General features: G+C 42.7%; 1 protein-coding gene across 3 annotated transcripts in view; it reads right to left on the bottom strand.

The window, feature by feature from the left end:
• Positions 1-4502: 4502 nt before the first annotated feature.
• LOC8050666 overlaps positions 4503-17604 on the bottom strand; it is a 41692-nt gene continuing 28590 nt past the window's right edge. For all 3 annotated transcript variants that reach the window (XM_040222333.3, XM_040222331.3, XM_040222332.3), the window contains exon 5: positions 4503-12303. In XM_040222333.3, the coding sequence (XP_040078267.1) occupies positions 11893-12303 (411 nt within the window). In that variant the 3' untranslated portion in view covers positions 4503-11892. The remainder of the gene's footprint in view (positions 12304-17604) is intronic.

The raw sequence follows: 17604 nt of genomic DNA, 5'->3' as shown, positions 1-17604 counted from the left end.
GTAAACAGCAAATATTGTAGAACGTGTGCTCAAGATAGCTTTTTTACGGCTCTGTTATTTTTTCTGCTTATGAGAATGTATTTTGGTTTTATTTTGCAATATTAATGTTCGCAATAACCATACTTGGGTAGTAATTTAATTACTGTAATTTAATTACTTTTCTTGGTAATTTGTAATTGTGATTAATTACTTTTGGCTAAAAGGAATTGTCATTGTAATTTAATTACTTTCTAACATCAGCAATTGCAAAATTTCAGGTACAATTACAATTACTTTTGCAAAACTGCGGCGCCGACGGAACCTCTCTGAAAGCCTCAGCGCAACGTTACTAAAACACTCAGTTGGGAAACTCGCCGTCGAAACCTGGGCCGCTGGCGTCCACCGAGACCGAGCTAAATGCGACAACAGCGCCACTCTTTATCATTTGTCTGCACTGTGGTCACCTTGAGCTTTTTGAAAGCCTGTTTTTGCGTAAAAACAAACGAAAAAGACTCTTTTTGTATGAAATTTATTGGAGTTTAATACCAAAAGAGGGGCGCGTTATGTTTTTAAAATCTGTAGTTTGCAGGGTTTTGCGGCACAATTAATATTGTTTTTATATAACCATGCCTCAGCGGGCCTTTCAGGTAGCACGTCCCGCGCTAGGTGCATTTTAACTTCGTTAGCTCAACGCGGCGCGTCCGCCGGGGAGACGGGGGTGGCACCCCTGTAACCTCTTCCGCTGTATCTGTTCTTAAAGCCAAAATAGAAGTCACGTGCAGTTCCTCGAGTGGCCGCTGCGGGAGAAATGGTGGCATTGTGTTCGTCATTAGCTCGGTGCTCGGCGACAGTTTGGGGCCACTTTTTGAAAGCTGTCTCTATGGGAGTTTCCCAACTGAGTGTTTTAGTAACGTTGCCTCAGCGCTTGCACAAGTGGCATAGCTCCAGGTGAAACACCCACACACTCACAAAATAAATGGCGTCGCATTGTTTGTTGTTTTATTATTACACTGCGAGCTTAGAGACGATCCTCTTTGGAGTCTACCTCAACGGCGCCGTGTAGCGCCGTCTGCGGTTCGAGAAGAAAACAATAGTGTAAACATGCCAAAATATTGAAAGACAAAATTGAGCTTCAGCTTTCAGCCGAGGTTGGGAATTTTAATTGTCTATTAAAGTATTTTTCTTTCTTTTTTGACAGTTTTTTTTACGTCCCTCTGCCAGCACTGTCGCATATGCATATTTCTGTATTATTTTCAAGTTTATTTCCTGGTGGTTTTACTTCAGATATTTGTATAAGCACTTTGGAGACTGACCTCGCACCTGGGAATATTGTCACCAACGATTCGGAAGCCCCGATTCGGTGCTTGCATAGTTCTGAGCCATTATAATTTTAACTCAATGTAAATAATTTACAATACCATGATGTTTGTATGTGAATGTGGTCATATTAGCGCGTGTGGTTTTTACTTTTATATTAACACTTGTAAAATATTCCTATATGACTGTCACATTTTTATTTACCTGGCTAACAAAAGTCTGTCAACCCAATTTTTCTTTATCGATCTATCGTCTTCTAGCGTATGAACTAATTTATTATTATTTATTGAAAATATAAGAATGTAATGCTTTATTGCCCCATACGGCCATCACGAATTTAACAAAATTCATAAAAATAAAGTACAGTACATGAACATTGGAGTAAGGAATGAACAAATATGTTGCATTCTATAGAATTCGTTTAAAGTTATACGGCCCAAGTCGGGTCGACCTCAGAAATAAGTAATTGTAAAGTAATTGCATTACTTTTTTTAGTAATTTGTAATTGTAATCAATTACTTTTCTCGTAGTAGTAATTGTAATTGTAGTTAAACTACTTTTGAAGCAAAGTAATTGTATTTGTAATTAAATTACATTTTGAAAGTAATTTACCCATGTATGGCAATAACATACCTGTGCTGTGATTTACTCACGACACAACTAATCCTTGCGCGGCTGACTTTTTTACGACCGTTATAAGAATGACCGTTACACCACTGACAAATAGGGCAAATTATTTTTTTTATATAAAACTGTTTGAATTTAATATATTAACACCACAGGAACGTATGTCTGTTTTATGACTGCAAGTTATTTCTCATTGAGATTATGAAAAATAGCACATAAATACCCGTTACACAACTGACACATCAAAGAGGTACGCATTTATTTCTAGTATCTATTCGTAAGCTATTAAAATTTTACGTTTTGGCCCAGGGTGAACGGCTCTTCTTGTAAGATTTGTAAGCAGCGAGAGAGTGCAGGCGAGTTGGCTATGAATCGACATTTTGTAGACCCTCAAATGGGGAACAGCAAAAAAAAGAAACGGACGAAGACAACAAAATATCAAACGCAGCTGAAATTTGTTGATTTGAGCACACCTAGTGTGCTCAAACCATACACATCTGTGATAGTGATAGTGTGAGGCATGTGACAGTAGTGCGGGTTTCAGTTACGCCGTGGTAGTGATTCAAGGTGTGGGATCCGCAGTTCTGCATTTGCGACGTTTTGTTAAAGACTCAAAATCTCCGACTCGAGTTTCAAAATTTTTACACGTTTTTGTAGACAACGTTGGTCACGCTTGATGTCGTTTAACACTTTAGTTTGCTCTTTATGTCCGTCAAGAATCATGTTCACATTCTCAAGTGTGAGGCCGGGGTTAAGCAGGACTTTTCCGAATTTCGTGGAGTTTAGGTGCGATAAGGACCGGTTTTTGTTTACCGGCAGGAGGAGGGGGGGGGGGGGGGGGGACATCACCTGTTCGGCAACCTTACACGGTACCGCACGTTCACAAACATGGTCTTTTATGGTCATTCGCTTACTTCCAAGCGTAAAAATTGCTAACGAAGTTTTTGACAGTTACACCGGTCAAAGGGTGTCAAATACAACCTTTGAGGACTGTTTTCTACACCCATCAAGTTTATCACCCTAATATATTGAACATGCGCTTATGTCATAATAAGCGCGAATCCGCGACTTTTAGAATGTCCGAGAACGAAGCAAAGGACAAATTAAGCGCCGACCCCAGACTTCCGAGCCCGCTTGGATTACAACCATAGGGTTCCGCGTTTTCGGTAAATAGGGAGTTTTCGCCAGACCGCGCTTCCCCCTCCTCTAAGCATTCCGCAAGGAAGAAAGAAGTCGCTACTTGGCCTGCGCGCCGATGGCCTTGGCTGTAGAGTTCCGGGTATCGTGGCGGGTTGCGGAGAGAGTTGCGGGTCGGCGAAAACGATCTACGAAAACTCCCTAATAACGACAAACCCCGATAACAAACCGTCAGTTTTTTTTATTTTCTTATTTTTTATGTATGGAAAACCCGAATATTTACGAATTAATTGGACCTACCCTTAAACAAAAAGATCCGTTTCGGGGAAACAAAAATATGTGAAGCATTGTTTGTTCGTTGTGCATCTGAACAAAACACTTACAAACTGTCCTTGATGTTTGTCTCTCTTTGGGAACTCCGTCCCTCGCCGTCTCCTTCTGTTCGCGGTACCAAGATGACGTTTTTGAAATATTGGGATCTCGGGCGTGAGGTCCATAGACCCCGGAAGAGCATACCGAGAAGGGGGGGAGGGGGGGGGGGGGGTCATTTGGAGTCACGCATCTATAAATATGCAGCTGTTCTATAACATTAGCCCCGACGAACCCCAGTATCTTGCCTGGCATTGAAAACTAACACCGATTCCGAAAACTATAATAAACCCCGAAAAAACCGCCCATAATTTGAAGAGAAACACACCACGAAAACACGGACCCCTATCTTACAACCAAAACGCTCCTCCTCGTCAGCCTCTTTTCCAAGCACCCCAGTGCGAAACAGTGAAGCCCACCCTATCATGCGCTCATTTTACATTCTTGGTCTTCAACCTAACAAGCACCCATCACCCAGTCATTCAATTATTTCAAAATTTCGCGTGGGAAGTCGCTCAGTATTTTGCAGCAGTACAAAAAGCCACCTTCGTTGTATAGAAATTACGAATGTTTATAGTCGCAGATAGAATGAGAACGCCAGGAAGGTGCCCCGCTTCCAGCGCGATCGCTTCCTACCCTCGATAACGTTTCGGCGTCTCGAGATCTTCGAGCGTGCACACGCGGCCAAAGCATGGCGGAAGGCACACTCTGGAAGCCAGGCATCGGAAGGAGACGCCCCGCCCTTCTCGTTCTGGGTAGTTGACCCGCATGACTGCAGTGGTATCTGAACATGTCAAATACATTCCTCGAGTGTGCTTCACGAGCTGAGAGCAGTCTAAAGATACACCAAAACTCTTCCACCCGGCCTAACGAACACACTTCGACGAGCTGTCATACCGTGAAATGCCTTTCGACAAATGATCCCACAACTGGGACCGAATTCAGACCCATGATACCGCTAGGCAACACAACTGTGAGATGAAGTTTCAAGACGTCTTAGAAGCTTAGTTGTAAGGAACAAAACCACACACTCGCCACAATCTGGATCCAAAAGCGAACCCCACACAACCAGCTCACAAAAAGAAGAAACTGCCATGACCAAAAAAGTAGGCGGTCAACAGCAATACATTTATTCAGTGTACACGTCTATACATCATTTCAGGCTGAATTAAAGATGTGCTGGCAAAATTTTAAAACTTTAACATCAACATTGTAAATGTCACTTCTTGCATATATATATAAAGGGTGATACACACAACAGAGGCATCAGATACGACACAGCCCCGATACGCATGCCATACACACCAGACATTACGGTAGAAGTGTCACAAACATCATTGCAGACTGTGCTGGGGTAAACAAAATTAATTCAAATTTTAAATTTTATGCAGGGTTTCCAATTGACATATGTTTGTAACATATCAGGGTCTCGTGAGATATGTAATCCTCAGAAAAAAGTTGTCAACTAAACGATAGGAGAAGCCAGCTAATAGGACTCCTGAAAGGGAAGAGGATACCTCAAGACAGCTTAAAACAGCGAAATACATAAGCAGAATGTTATCAACAACTCTAATGCACTTCTGGGGATCCTCTTTTTGACAGGTGAAATAATCAAGTGCAGAAAAGGCCTGCTTGATGCTGTTACTCATATCCAGCAGGCCCCTCTGTAAGCTTTAATAACATGTTGCTTGGACACCTTGTGTAACATAGACTGTAAAGTAAATTACAATTTAACCTTGTCGTGTCAGAAAACTTTGCATCAATGGGTGTCGATATATAACAGGTGTGCTACATCTGTCTGGCAATGCTTAGATTACAATGTAGAGCAATATGCAATAGGGTGACAGGGAAGGCTCCACATCCCATCAAATAGCATATCATATTGGATCTTAAACTTCCTGAAAAAAACACAATCTGCACAAAGTTCAAAGGCTTTGTCTGACTAGAACTCATCAAACCGTTGCTGATGCCACAGAAGCTTCACTGGGCAAGAGATATGAACTGAGCAGCACTGAAAACAATGTTGAAGGTCGAAGCAGCTGTGGCAAGGACGATGACAGATCCATTCCCATCGCGAAGCATTCCCTGTAACTTAGTTGCCGTGGGACAGATATTGTCAGCCTACACTTTCTAAAAAGAGAAAACTTGGCCCAAAGTGATCTCTGCACAGACTGCAGAAAACACTAAAGGTGCATTATAAACACTAGATAAAAAAAAAATCTCGCTAATTTCATTACTTTGACAATAATCACAAAACACCAATCACCCAATGTTTCATGGTTAGTCTCTCACAAGCAAACAATAGAACATTACTAAACTACTAAAAATGCCCCTGCCTAGTCATCCAACATTCAAATCCATTCAGAAACTTCCACTTATAAATTCTAGTATAAATATGCACACAAGTATAGTGTACTTTCAGTGCAAGGGCATACTTTCATTCAAGTCTTTACTCTAACGCTCAGTCCAATAAAGTAAAAACTGTCGTGGGGCACACAGCACAATGCCAAAACTGCCTTCCGATTGAAAGCAAGGAAGTAAGAGCCATTTGCTTCTTGTTTGAACTTGGACTGGTGAAAGCAGTTTTCTAGCTTCCTACATAAATTACCATTTTAATTAAATTGACAACCAAATGATTTCCAAAAATATCTGATCTCGAGGAACCCCTACATAACCTAGACACGGCCGAGGCACGACCTCCCAATCTTAGCTTTTTTGCAATTATCAAAATCAGAAGCTTAGAAGCTTTTTTGAAGAGAGACTGAAGTGGCTCCTAAACTTTAAATTTTATGGCAGAGGAATCACAGATAAAACTGACGAAGTCGCCTCACCCCTTGGAAAATGTCAGTCGTACTAGGGTAACCTCACCGCTAAAACCACTTCTTTTTTTTTTTTTTTTTAATTTCTGGGAGAGAAATCTTTATGCACAATATCACACAGCAGGAGAGAAATTTTGCTTACAAAGAGAAATTGAAGCACTTCTGTATTTGAGAAAAAACACTTAAATAGTCTTCATTTGGCCTCCAGGATCACGAATATCGAGATTATTTTTCAATTTGGTGCAAGGAGGCTGCAGGAAATAATATTTGAACTATTGTTGAAGCCCCTCCTTCCCGGAGCGTGACATCATGTCAGAATTTTCCGGATCTCTGCTCCCTCGCATCTTCAGTGCCTATCAAAGCTATGTACGTGCCATCTTGCTATCTTCAAAAAGGTCAGAAAAAGACGTCATGTCTGGTGTCAGTGTGAGGGAATACATCTGGCAAGCTTGCAATGGCACACACTGCCCACACGAGTAACACGCGCTTGGTGGCCAACAGACCTGTGTATGATGTAACAACTGGTCGAAGGGTTTTCGTGTTTTCCCGTGTTTAGTGACATCTTCGGGGGAAACAAATGTGATATTCAGATTCACGGGATAAAAGTACTCCAAAATTCACTCCAACTCGTGTTTTTTTTTTAACTTTGTTTTTAAGCCCCTGTTTTAGCTTCCTTAACTCACTGCCTACAAAAAAATGCATACAAGTACAAAAAAAATACATAGCACAAAATTTTCTGTTAAAATAAAAAAAAATATATACAAAAATTAAAAGAAGCCTTTATTTGACCTCTAGATGTTGTTCGTTGCTCTTGCTATTAATTCCTGGTTATCTGATGTGACCACTCAGTGTTTCTTCACTCTATAGTACTGTGTGATACACTGAGGAAGGTCAGGAGAAACAAACAACGTCTGGAGGCCAAGAGAATGTTTCCTCTAACTCTCATACAAATTGTTAACTTTGAGAAACATTTGCAAGTCATCAGACAAGTGGTACCATACCACTCATCATCGGAAATGGTAGAGCACTATCACTTTGAAGTAAAAGTTTCTGCATTTCTATATCAGTTAAAATGGACCTCTGCATTGGGGCAGAGTGGCCATGTTACCTATCCCTGTACTTGAAGAAGTCAATTCTTTTTTTTGGGGGGGGGGGGAGGGGGGACAATAAAGGTTTATTTTAGTGAAAATTCTAAACGAACAACACAATGCCCTGAAGATGGCGGAGCAATAGTGGTAGCACTGCCATATGCCGTAGAGCGCGCAAGTAAAGCTCCGAAACCAAAACCTTGTGGTCGGGTTCTGTGGTCCGTTATGGACGGCACGAGTGACATTCGCGATTAGTAGCCACGGGGTTAACGATCAAAGAGCACGAGAAAGTAGAAAGAAAGGAAGTTGCAACAGACCCTTTCCAAAACACGCAGTACCCTCCACAGCAGCAAAAGGGATTCTGGAAAATGGTTGCATAGAACTGACTATAACAGATGACGGAGGCAATGCAGGCAGGCAGGTGAAGGCAGATGAGCAAGCATGTTACCCCCTCCCTTTGACTCTCTTCAGTGTTACGTTTTAGATGCTGCAGAAGCTCAGGGAAGCGCACAGGACGTTCCCATAATTCATTGCGCACTTTGCACGCAGCCTTCAGGATTTTTTTAATGGTCCATTCCGACTTTGAGTTCAACTGCATTGTCAAACCCAGTTATCACTAGATGTTTTTCAGTTTTAGTGGTTGGTGCATGTTGCCGCTTGTGGCCGCATGCTCTATTCGGTAAAATACTGTCTTAAAGTTCTATAAAAGATTGGGCTGTATCCTGAGCTCCCCAAGAAGCAAGGAAAAACGCCTAGTTTAGAAAGAAGTTAAAATTTTTCAGTACCTCGAGGGAAAGCTACTTGATCATGTCGTGCATCTATGCGTGGCTCAACAAAGCTTCAACCTTGCTTTAAAGGGACGCTGACACCCCAAAAACTGTTCTTTTAATTTTTTTTTTGCCAGGCGATCCATTATGGTGTCAGAAGAGTACCGCATTTTCCGGACTATAGTTCGCACCCGGTGTATAGTCCGCAGGTGCAAATTTGGGGTCAAAAATAAAAGTTTTTACTTAGATAGTCTGCCACCCGGTGCACAGTCTGCACTCGGTACATAGTCCGCACCTGGTGCTTAGTCGACACGAAAATCTTCTCATAGACGGCACACCTTGACAAACGTCAGCTTTCTTAGCTCACAAAGAAGCTTGTATGATACATAAATATCATTAACATACTCTTTCATTCACAAAATCCGTCTCGTCTCGTCATAATCAACGATATTGAAAAACAAAATTTTTGTATAGTTTGCACGCATAGATATTCCGCACAGCCTAAAATTTTAACTTTTAAACATGTATGGTCCGCAGAATATAGCCCGGAAAATACGGTACACAGTCAACATTTTGCTACAGAGTCACGTATATTTTTAATGAAGTCAAAAAACGCAACTGCTCAAAACCGAAAATAGACTGGGGAGGAAGAAGAAGTATAGAGAAGAAAGATACCAAAAGTCACATGGCTGTGAAACTTTTTCTTTTTAACCAACGTAATTGCAGTTTTTTAGAAGCCACAAAAAAAATGGGTATCATATTTTTTGTCCATTTTTAGTATTGAATGTGTGCCTTCGATGACTCACGACCTTGATTATCTTTGGCGGTTGTGTCTAAACCAGTGGTTCTCAAATGGGGGTCCGCGGACCTTTTGGGGTTCGCGAAGGAATTTTAGGGGTCCGCGAAACCCTGCCGCATCAGTGGAGCCCGGCAATAAAATGTATTTTTTTCAGAATGAAAAGAAGCTTTCCGATTTTTCGGCGAGTTTTCTCACGTGCATGTCAATAAGAGATGTCCACTTCACACTAGCCCTTAGTTATATCCATTTATTAAATCATATCATAATTAACCTATACATTTCGTCTTTCCCACACCACAAACGGGGTCCTCCAACATCTTTGCCGATCCACAGGGGGTCCGCAAAACATCAATGGTTGAGAACCACTGGTCTAAACCATAGAAAACAGCACGTGACCACGGAGAAGAAAGTGAGCGCGACTCGAGCCAGCCAGTCCTCAATCGGCGGTTTTCAGGCGGAAAGAAAACAAATTTTGAGCCGCAAGTTCTGTGTAGTTAGACTCTCATGTGTCATGTACAAATAAAGACCTTGGCAAACATAAATACCCTGTCGGTGTCCCTTTAAATGAAAAAGAAGAGAGGATCAAACAAATTTGGGTGCTCAATGCAACCAGATCGAGAGGCCATGATGTAAACAAGCGAGGCAGGTAGAAGCACAATAAATCTACATTGAGGTAAGAAGCCTCCATCATCACAGGGAATATGGCTGAAACACAATCACGGATCACCCTACAGTGGGTGGCAGAGGTTTTCTCACCCACCAGTCCAACTGATCATTCGTCTCTACGAAGTTCCACTCATTTCTATAATTTGTCGTAAGTGGGCAAGATGTTGATTTTACAAACGCACATTGTGCCAGGGTCATTGCCCCCCACATACTCGTGCAGAAGCAACAAACCCTGCAATCAGCATCACCGCTGGGTGAGCACGGTGCACACAAAAAAGTGCTTCAGGCAACATGCCGATTCGAAAAGAAATTCCCCCTTTTCTGCAAATTTGCAGTGCCCAAATCCTAAACATTTTTAAGAAGAACTCCGAGCACAGCATACACTTCTCAGAAAGCATTAAAGGGCAACATTGCTAAATTAATACCAAGACTAACAAATGCATAGAAGAGGAAAGCATGGAAAAGAGTCCGGCTACAGAAATCAGCTGGATAACTAAAACTGTTGCATCAACTGAAGAAGCCATTATGACGAGGGTTCCACATTCTTGGGGTTCCTATTTCTTCAAACAGAGAAAGAAACAAAACAAGAGGTGTGGGTCCCAAAAAACGAAGCAGCCCCATGGAGAGTTTAGTGTGGGCGTTGTTTCAAGTCAACACAGGAAAAGATAGCCACAGAAAAAGATTTCTTTCCGTACAGCTTTGGCTTTTGGGGTTGCTCGGTTCACCCCGATTTAGATGAAGCTAACTTGGGGGGTTACGTTTCATGATTTATCGGTTTAAATGCCAAAAACATGGAACCCTAATTAGGACTGCTGGAAAAGTTCTCCGTACCTGACTACACGAAGGTACTAAATGTGTTAACCAACCATAACCTCACGAAATCGGAGTTTGAATATTGTGCCATCAAATTACAGTCCTTGTTCGACACTGTCAGTGTTGCGACGAGCCAAGCTCGCTTCTGCTCTGTTCAGAAATCTATGGGTGCATGGGGGGCAAGAAGTACCGACATAGGGAAGTCCTTCTGGTCATATACTCGTGAGGAGAAGGCCTGTTAGAATGTTCCAAAAACTAAAACTCTAGCAAATATCCGAACATCTAAAAGCAGAGTAATGTTTCTGGACATGTCAGGCTCATTCCTGGTAGTACCTACCTTATTAACTCAAAAACTCGCCTTACGACATGCCTGATAAAATGTTGGAAACAACTCCCATTGCACATTACTAAAAAAAAAAAAAAGGAAGAGAAGTTTTTAATGCCATCTGGACACGTAAGAGACGTGACTGCAAAGCTGTAGTGATATGCCATTGCTTCCTGCTGAACTGCAGGATGGTTGCACGACGTAAAAAGCTTTGTTAACAAACACCGACAATCAGCATAATAAATATCACTCTAAAAGGGCTGCCACGCCGAGCAATTGCTGGAACACGGCATCGGTTCCCCCGCTCTGTTATGCACATGGACACCAACCTTCAGTTTGGCACGACATCAAAGCTGGAGTCCAAAGTTAGAAAAGAGATCGTTTTGGATCCCTATTAAAGAAAAAATATAGTACATAGTGCCTAAATCTCTGGTACAAGCCTCAATCATGTAGCAGGCACCCCAGTCAGGATATGAACCCACCAAATGGGGGGTTCATACGCCGGTGCTTTGCCTTGGAGTCACCGAGGTAGCTGGGGGAAGAGCACGGCTAATCAAAGCATAATATATACATCTTCTTAAACAGCACATTTTCCCAAGAAGAGTTACAAGGAGGATATATGCAACTCACTTCACACGTATGGCCTTTTGTACCCACCTGCCAATGCTGGAAAGGACATTTAATCTGTCATGCTACCAGCAAAAAGGCTTCGTAAACAATGCCTGAACAGTCGACAACCACTAAGGGTTCGCCCTATAAATAAACACCGGACAAAGAACCGTTCCCGCTGAAGAAGCGGGAACGGTTCTCCGTCCGAACCGTTTCCGCCTTGCCATCCTTTCTTGAGCCAGCTCTTCTCAAATTTGTAACAAGCGTCAACGTGTTTGGAAGTCAACTCAAACTGAGCTTTGTGCAAGAAAATTCCACGGTGCAAGCGTTCCATGCACAGTGGAGAGCAGGTGAGATCTGAGACGACGACAAGAGGGAGTGGAGGGAGCAGCAAACGGACAGTTCCATAAGACAGCAACAGTTCGTAATAGAAATGTAGCGCTTATCCAATGTTCAGTGCTTATCCAACGACGACAAACTGGATCCATACTCCTGCCACCCTTGTCCCTCAATGAAACATGCAAGCCCATAATTCTAAGAGGCGGTTCCACGGGGCCACGCATCGGGATTGCCTCGATCAACTAGGTGCGCACATTCCAGTTCGGCAGACGTCTGAATGGAGTGGAGCAGAGACAACAGGATACTGGGAACGCGACACCTCGAATAACGCAACAACAACAATGGCAACAGCAACAACAACGCCTCCTACAGAACTCGCATTGCAACCCTCGGTTGCAACTTCTGACCATTGAACGGCCGCAATGCCGACATTACTTGGACCCCCACGAGGTGTGAGCAGGGACGGGTCCGCGCTCACTCCATAGGGCTGTGAGGCTGGAGGGGCAGGGAGGCCTCCTCTGGGAGCGGTGTCCTGCGGTAGGACGTCCTGGTGGCCAGGAAGACGACCAGAACGGCGAAGGAGAGCAGGCACAGGCCTAGCAGATTCCCCAGCGCCGCCTCTCCGGGCAGGTTGGAGTAGTTGGAGGCGCTGCAACAAACAAAGGCCCGCCGTTTATGTCCAGCATTGCAAGGCCGTGCAATCATATTATGAATTGCTTTATATCTGCGAGCTTAAAAGGGAACTAAACCCTTTTCTGTGATAGTCTATTTGTGGTCATAACTCAATCTATGAGCTCTAAGCATTCTAAAAAACCATACATTCCATTCATGCATGGCTGATTTTTCTATTAAATTCAGTATCAAAAGATTGATTACCTTGGAACTATCGCTGACACCAGAGGGCACCAACACAAGACAGGGCAGGGCTCTGCCCTTCCTTGTTCAATGCCGCCATCCAGTGTAGATTTTTTTTATTCGCGCGCGAGAAGCTCGCTTTGGGCACGTCTGTTTTTCTAACTCTGGGTAGTGCATGTGCATACGCATGCAGTTATGTTTTGATTTTCATAGTGCATAAAGCTTGGCAAAAGTCCAAATAAAAAAAAATTTGAGACAAATACTCAGCCTCCAGGTGGAAACTGCACACCGGTGCTTTCAATAAAATTACTGAAACCTTTGTGGCAAAGATTTTTGATAATGTGTTTGGGAATTTTAAATGAATAATGGTGGACAACATCTGAAAATTAAGCGAAAGACTTATTCCGTGTGCTTGCGTTAGCTAGCACGTGCTTGCACCTGCAGAGGAAGTTGAAGTACTCTCACTCTTGGTTATGAAAAAATTCCCTCAGGCAGTGATACCCAAACTTCTCGCCGCGAATACCAATTTTAATACAAACATTGGCCAAGCATGAATGTAATGTTTAGTTTTGTACAATGCATAGACCACATATATTGAGTTATGAATGTAGATGGACTACTATTGCAGAAAGCAGCTTAGTGGCCCTTTAATATAGGGCCTTATGGATACCAGGAATCGCTCTAAAATGGGTCCTTCGAAAAGGCACATCTCACTACTCCGAAGACAGATGTGCAGGACAGTTAGTATGCCAAAAGTCAATGATTTTTTCTTATATTGTTCTACATTGGGAACAAAACTTTCTCAAATTAATCCTTAGGAGTTTGGTATCAACACATTTTTTTTTAATCATGATTTATAAACAATGTAGTGTTAAACAGAACAAAAGTCCAAATTAATGTTTGACCCTTTCCTGCCGTATGGTGGCAAAAACAGGGGTAACACAGAATGTGTTGCGCGTTGCTTTGCGGAGAGGTTGCACAAACCAATAGGGTGCACGTTTTGTGCCTCGACGACGTGAACATTGTCATGCGTAGCAGGTCTGGAAGAAGGCCCTGTAAAAGCTACTGTTCTAGGAAGGATGGACACGAATCTTTGTGTCTCTTGCCACTTCGTGTCTCCCTGTTTCCCTTGAGGCACATGCTTCTTCTCTCCCTTTCCTCCTACACACTCTTAACATCATATGTGCGAGCCTGCTCACTTAAGAACACCCCGACATAACAAGAACATAGTGCCAGATTTTTTATGTCACCTATCAGAGATTGGACAAATTGGAAACGAGTGCTGCATCAGCGTTCGATTAGGGCCCGCATTTAATCAGTGGGGAAAAAGTTTCCCGTCGAAAGCTGAAGCCGTACTCATGCGATGCTCCTTCATCACAAAAGTGCCGCTACGACCAATTTAGCATGGCTCATTCTGCAGACACGTAGACAGCAGAATTGAATCCCACGCTAGTGGCCTTAATTTTAAAAGACGATGCCCCTACGTGTTTCCAGTGTATCAACCAGAGTGGGTGAACTCGCAGAATGATGCCACAAACCCACAACTTGCAGAGGAAAACAATACTTAGTATATAGTACTTGTATCAATATTGTCGTGTGCATGACCCCATCAGCAGCACACTCCGATTCCATGCGGACACAAGGGGATTTTTACAGCGAAGCTGTTTATGGCTTGGCTTCTGTGGATTATTGCGTGTGCATGACCAAGACCTCTATACTCGCACCGCTTTGCACTTCCCCGTATAAAATATTTAAAGTAAATAACCAAAATAAAGCATTGACGAACGTGCATGCAAGATGCCTTTTGTTTTAGGCTTTTGCTTTAGAACAGTTACTGCTGCAGACATTGGCATGTGCGGCGCGTGGAACACCATTCCCTGCATTCTCCTTGACGCTTGGGTAATTTAGCAATAGGTCTATTCAGTAGATTAGGTAGTTATCAATAGGCACCATATTTAATATCAGTAGACGCTCAGGTAGATAATAAAGGTTTCTCAATTTGCCGCCGTGCAACCCATGTCGGCCATGTCTACGCTCGCACCGCCCTCTTTTCGGCGTCGTTCCAAGCACTTGCGTGCCTAGTTTTCTTCCCTTCCGCCCTCTCGGGGTGTTGGTCCCCATAGCGCGTGTCTACTTTCCGCTAGGTGGTGGTCCCGTCACACGAGTCTAGTTTCCTCCAGGTTTGCGGGGCAGGTCTGTGTCATGTGTTAAACAGCTTTGCTGGTCATCCACCTCCACAGAGTGGAATGGCTCATGATTTTTCATTCTGCCTCTTGTTACTCTTTTGAAATGCTCCAATTCAACCTCGGAACTATTGCGTGTTCTTCTCAAGGATGTCCTCGACAAGAAAAATCGGTACAAAAGAAGCCGTAGCTTGCGGCATCTGGTTAGTCTCGAGATGGCATTCTATGCCGATGTCGTGCCAACGCTGATGCCCACAAAGCCATTTATTGAAGTTTGTTCTTAGGACCAAGTCTGCTTCAGTGAACGTTTAGTTTCCTCAGCCTTACCCCACCTTATCACCTGTTCTTCGTGACATTATTGAAGTATTAATGAACAAACACATTATTTTCTTTGCCGCAATTATGGAAGTGCGGCGTCCAAAGAACTCCAGCATCGAGACATTTGCATCCGCAGCCAATTCTCTGATGATAACAGTTGTTTCTGACGGGCATCTGAGAAGCGATGGGAACTTTGATGTCAGCCTTGCCACTGTGGGATAAGCTGACGTCAAAGGCGCGAGTCACATGAAATCCAAACTTGTCCCCTTTTCTTGATGAGACCAAACACAAAAACCCAATCATGTAGAACCTTACAAGCGCTTGTAAGAATTTCTTCAAATACATGTGGATAGACGGCGTCTTGTGAACTTTAATAAAGATAATGTCGGACAATGCTGGGGGCTATTTTTCGAGAGACACAAGTCATGTCTGTACAAACAGAAGACATGACCGGAATTCAGGAGGTTTCCAAACAGTTCTGGAGATTTGGCAGGTATGCAGTGCTACTTGTTCACAGATATATTTTCTGTTATGCATGGTCCGGTGTTGCCATATGCCCAGCAGAGTGCCAACCAGGAGAAACCCTGTCACCCCGCACAGTTTCTGCGGGGGGAACTTGACGACCGCGCCAAGGCCGAGCAAGGCTGTAACAAGTCCTGTAATTGCATATCAATCATTCTGCTACAATAAACAGCTGTTAAATAAAGGAGTTAAGGGGGGAGGCTGGTCTTTAAATGGTAAAAAGTAGGAGAAAATTCACTTTTGAGAAAATGGCTTTTCTGGAATTTAGATATACCCACCCAGCTCTGTGCAAAACATTATTGCTCTATCTAATTTTTAAGTATGAAAGAAAAATATAAAGTCTTAATTTTCTATGAACATTCAGTAGGAATACACATACTTCAAGGGCTTTTTTCTCTCTTCACACTTTTTTCACAAGTACCGATGCCTTACAGGCGTTTTCTGAAGTTTGTCTTGGACAATATTAACACGTTTGGTGCCATTTTAATCGCAAAGAAAGGAGCTGTGCGGTGATGCTATTTTTATAGTCTTCCAGCTTAAGAGTTCTATCCAATTAATTACTTTCTTAAATAATGAGAAAGCATCTCTTTTACACTCTAATTGCAATTGTTTTTTTAGTGACATAACCCTCTCAGTTAAGATCTAAAATAGCATCACCGCACAAATTACACCTTTGTGAATACAGTTGCATTAAAAATTTTGATAATTTACGAATACTTTTTCTCTAACGACCCGTAACAAATGACCTAATCAAATTAGGCCAATCTCCCATAACTCTGGTTCTAGTAAAGATATTCAATATCTGATTGCATATTTGGAATAGGTGTGAGATGTGTTATACCAGTGTATAATATGATAAGTATTCCTTTATAAATAAAAATATTACTCTAAAGCCCCACATCACCCCTTAACACATTCCTTTGTGAGCAGCTGGTACTGCTCAAGCTGACAAGCACACAGAAGGATGCTAACATTGGATACTTGACATGCACGTGAGCATTCTCTTTTTCACCATAACTGAAATGTAAGCTTTGCAAACTGGGCATAATCGATCCTGACCATCGTCCAGATCGGATCACACAACTCTACTGGCGTGTCAACTTTATAGCCATTTGCTCATAATACATTTCTCCTTGTATGCATGAACTCATGCACACAAGATTGCACATGCTTCAGTTGCTTTAGGGGCTTACAGATTTTAGCAAATCCCTGTACTTGGTCAACCTGTCGTTTGCTGAAGGTATTTTTGCAGTTTTGAGCACTAGTCAAACAATTGAGCTCCAACTAAACGTGAAAGTCGATGCTCCATGAGAAATGTTTCCTCTGCCAGGTCCTTCTCTCTACATAAGTGGTTCTCAACCAATGATGTTTACAGACTCCATGTGGATCACAGAGATGATGGAGGACCCCGATCGTGGTGGGGGGGAGGGAAAGATTATGGTAGTGATTTAATAAATGGATATAACTAAGGGCTAGTCTGAAGTATATTTCTCTTACTGACATATACACGAAAAAAAGCTCACCCGAAAATTGGAACGTTTCTTCTCAATCTGAGAAAAGACAACTTTTATTGCCGGGCTTGACTGATAAGGCTGGGCTTTGCAGAACCCCATTTGAGAACCACTGCTCTACATATTTAAAGCGAAGCCTTTACATGTGTTGAATGAAAGTCTGGAGTCCACGTACAAAATGAGCAACAGGCCCCAGCAAAAGACTGAGCCTTGTTAGAACACCTTGGCCGGTTTGCTGATCAATGGGGCTATCTCTCCACGCGGCTGAAATAACCGCAAAAAGGATTTTCTGGTCTTGTGACGAGTTCAAAGGGCAGAAAGTATCTAGCTTTTCAGTGAATTTCACTCATAAGATGCAAGCCTTGCCTGTCGCTTTCTTTGATTCTCGCTCAATTGCGACCATGCCCAGAAAGAACTTTACATGCCACTCCGAAAGTACACAAATGTAGTTCGTTGTACTTTCACTTCAGGCCTTTTCACCCTTTTTGTGCGTGCAAAATCGGATTTTAAAAATTGAGGCGAGAACCGAATTACGGCAGCCATTTGCCTGTCTTGGTGTAA

The sequence above is a fragment of the Ixodes scapularis genome, unplaced genomic scaffold, assembly GCF_016920785.2.
Source record: "Ixodes scapularis isolate PalLabHiFi unplaced genomic scaffold, ASM1692078v2 PGA_scaffold5__190_contigs__length_132052651, whole genome shotgun sequence".
Classification (NCBI taxonomy): Eukaryota; Metazoa; Arthropoda; class Arachnida; order Ixodida; family Ixodidae; genus Ixodes; species Ixodes scapularis.
The sequence above is the reverse complement of the archived record's forward strand: the minus strand, read 5'-3'. Positions and strand labels throughout refer to the sequence as shown.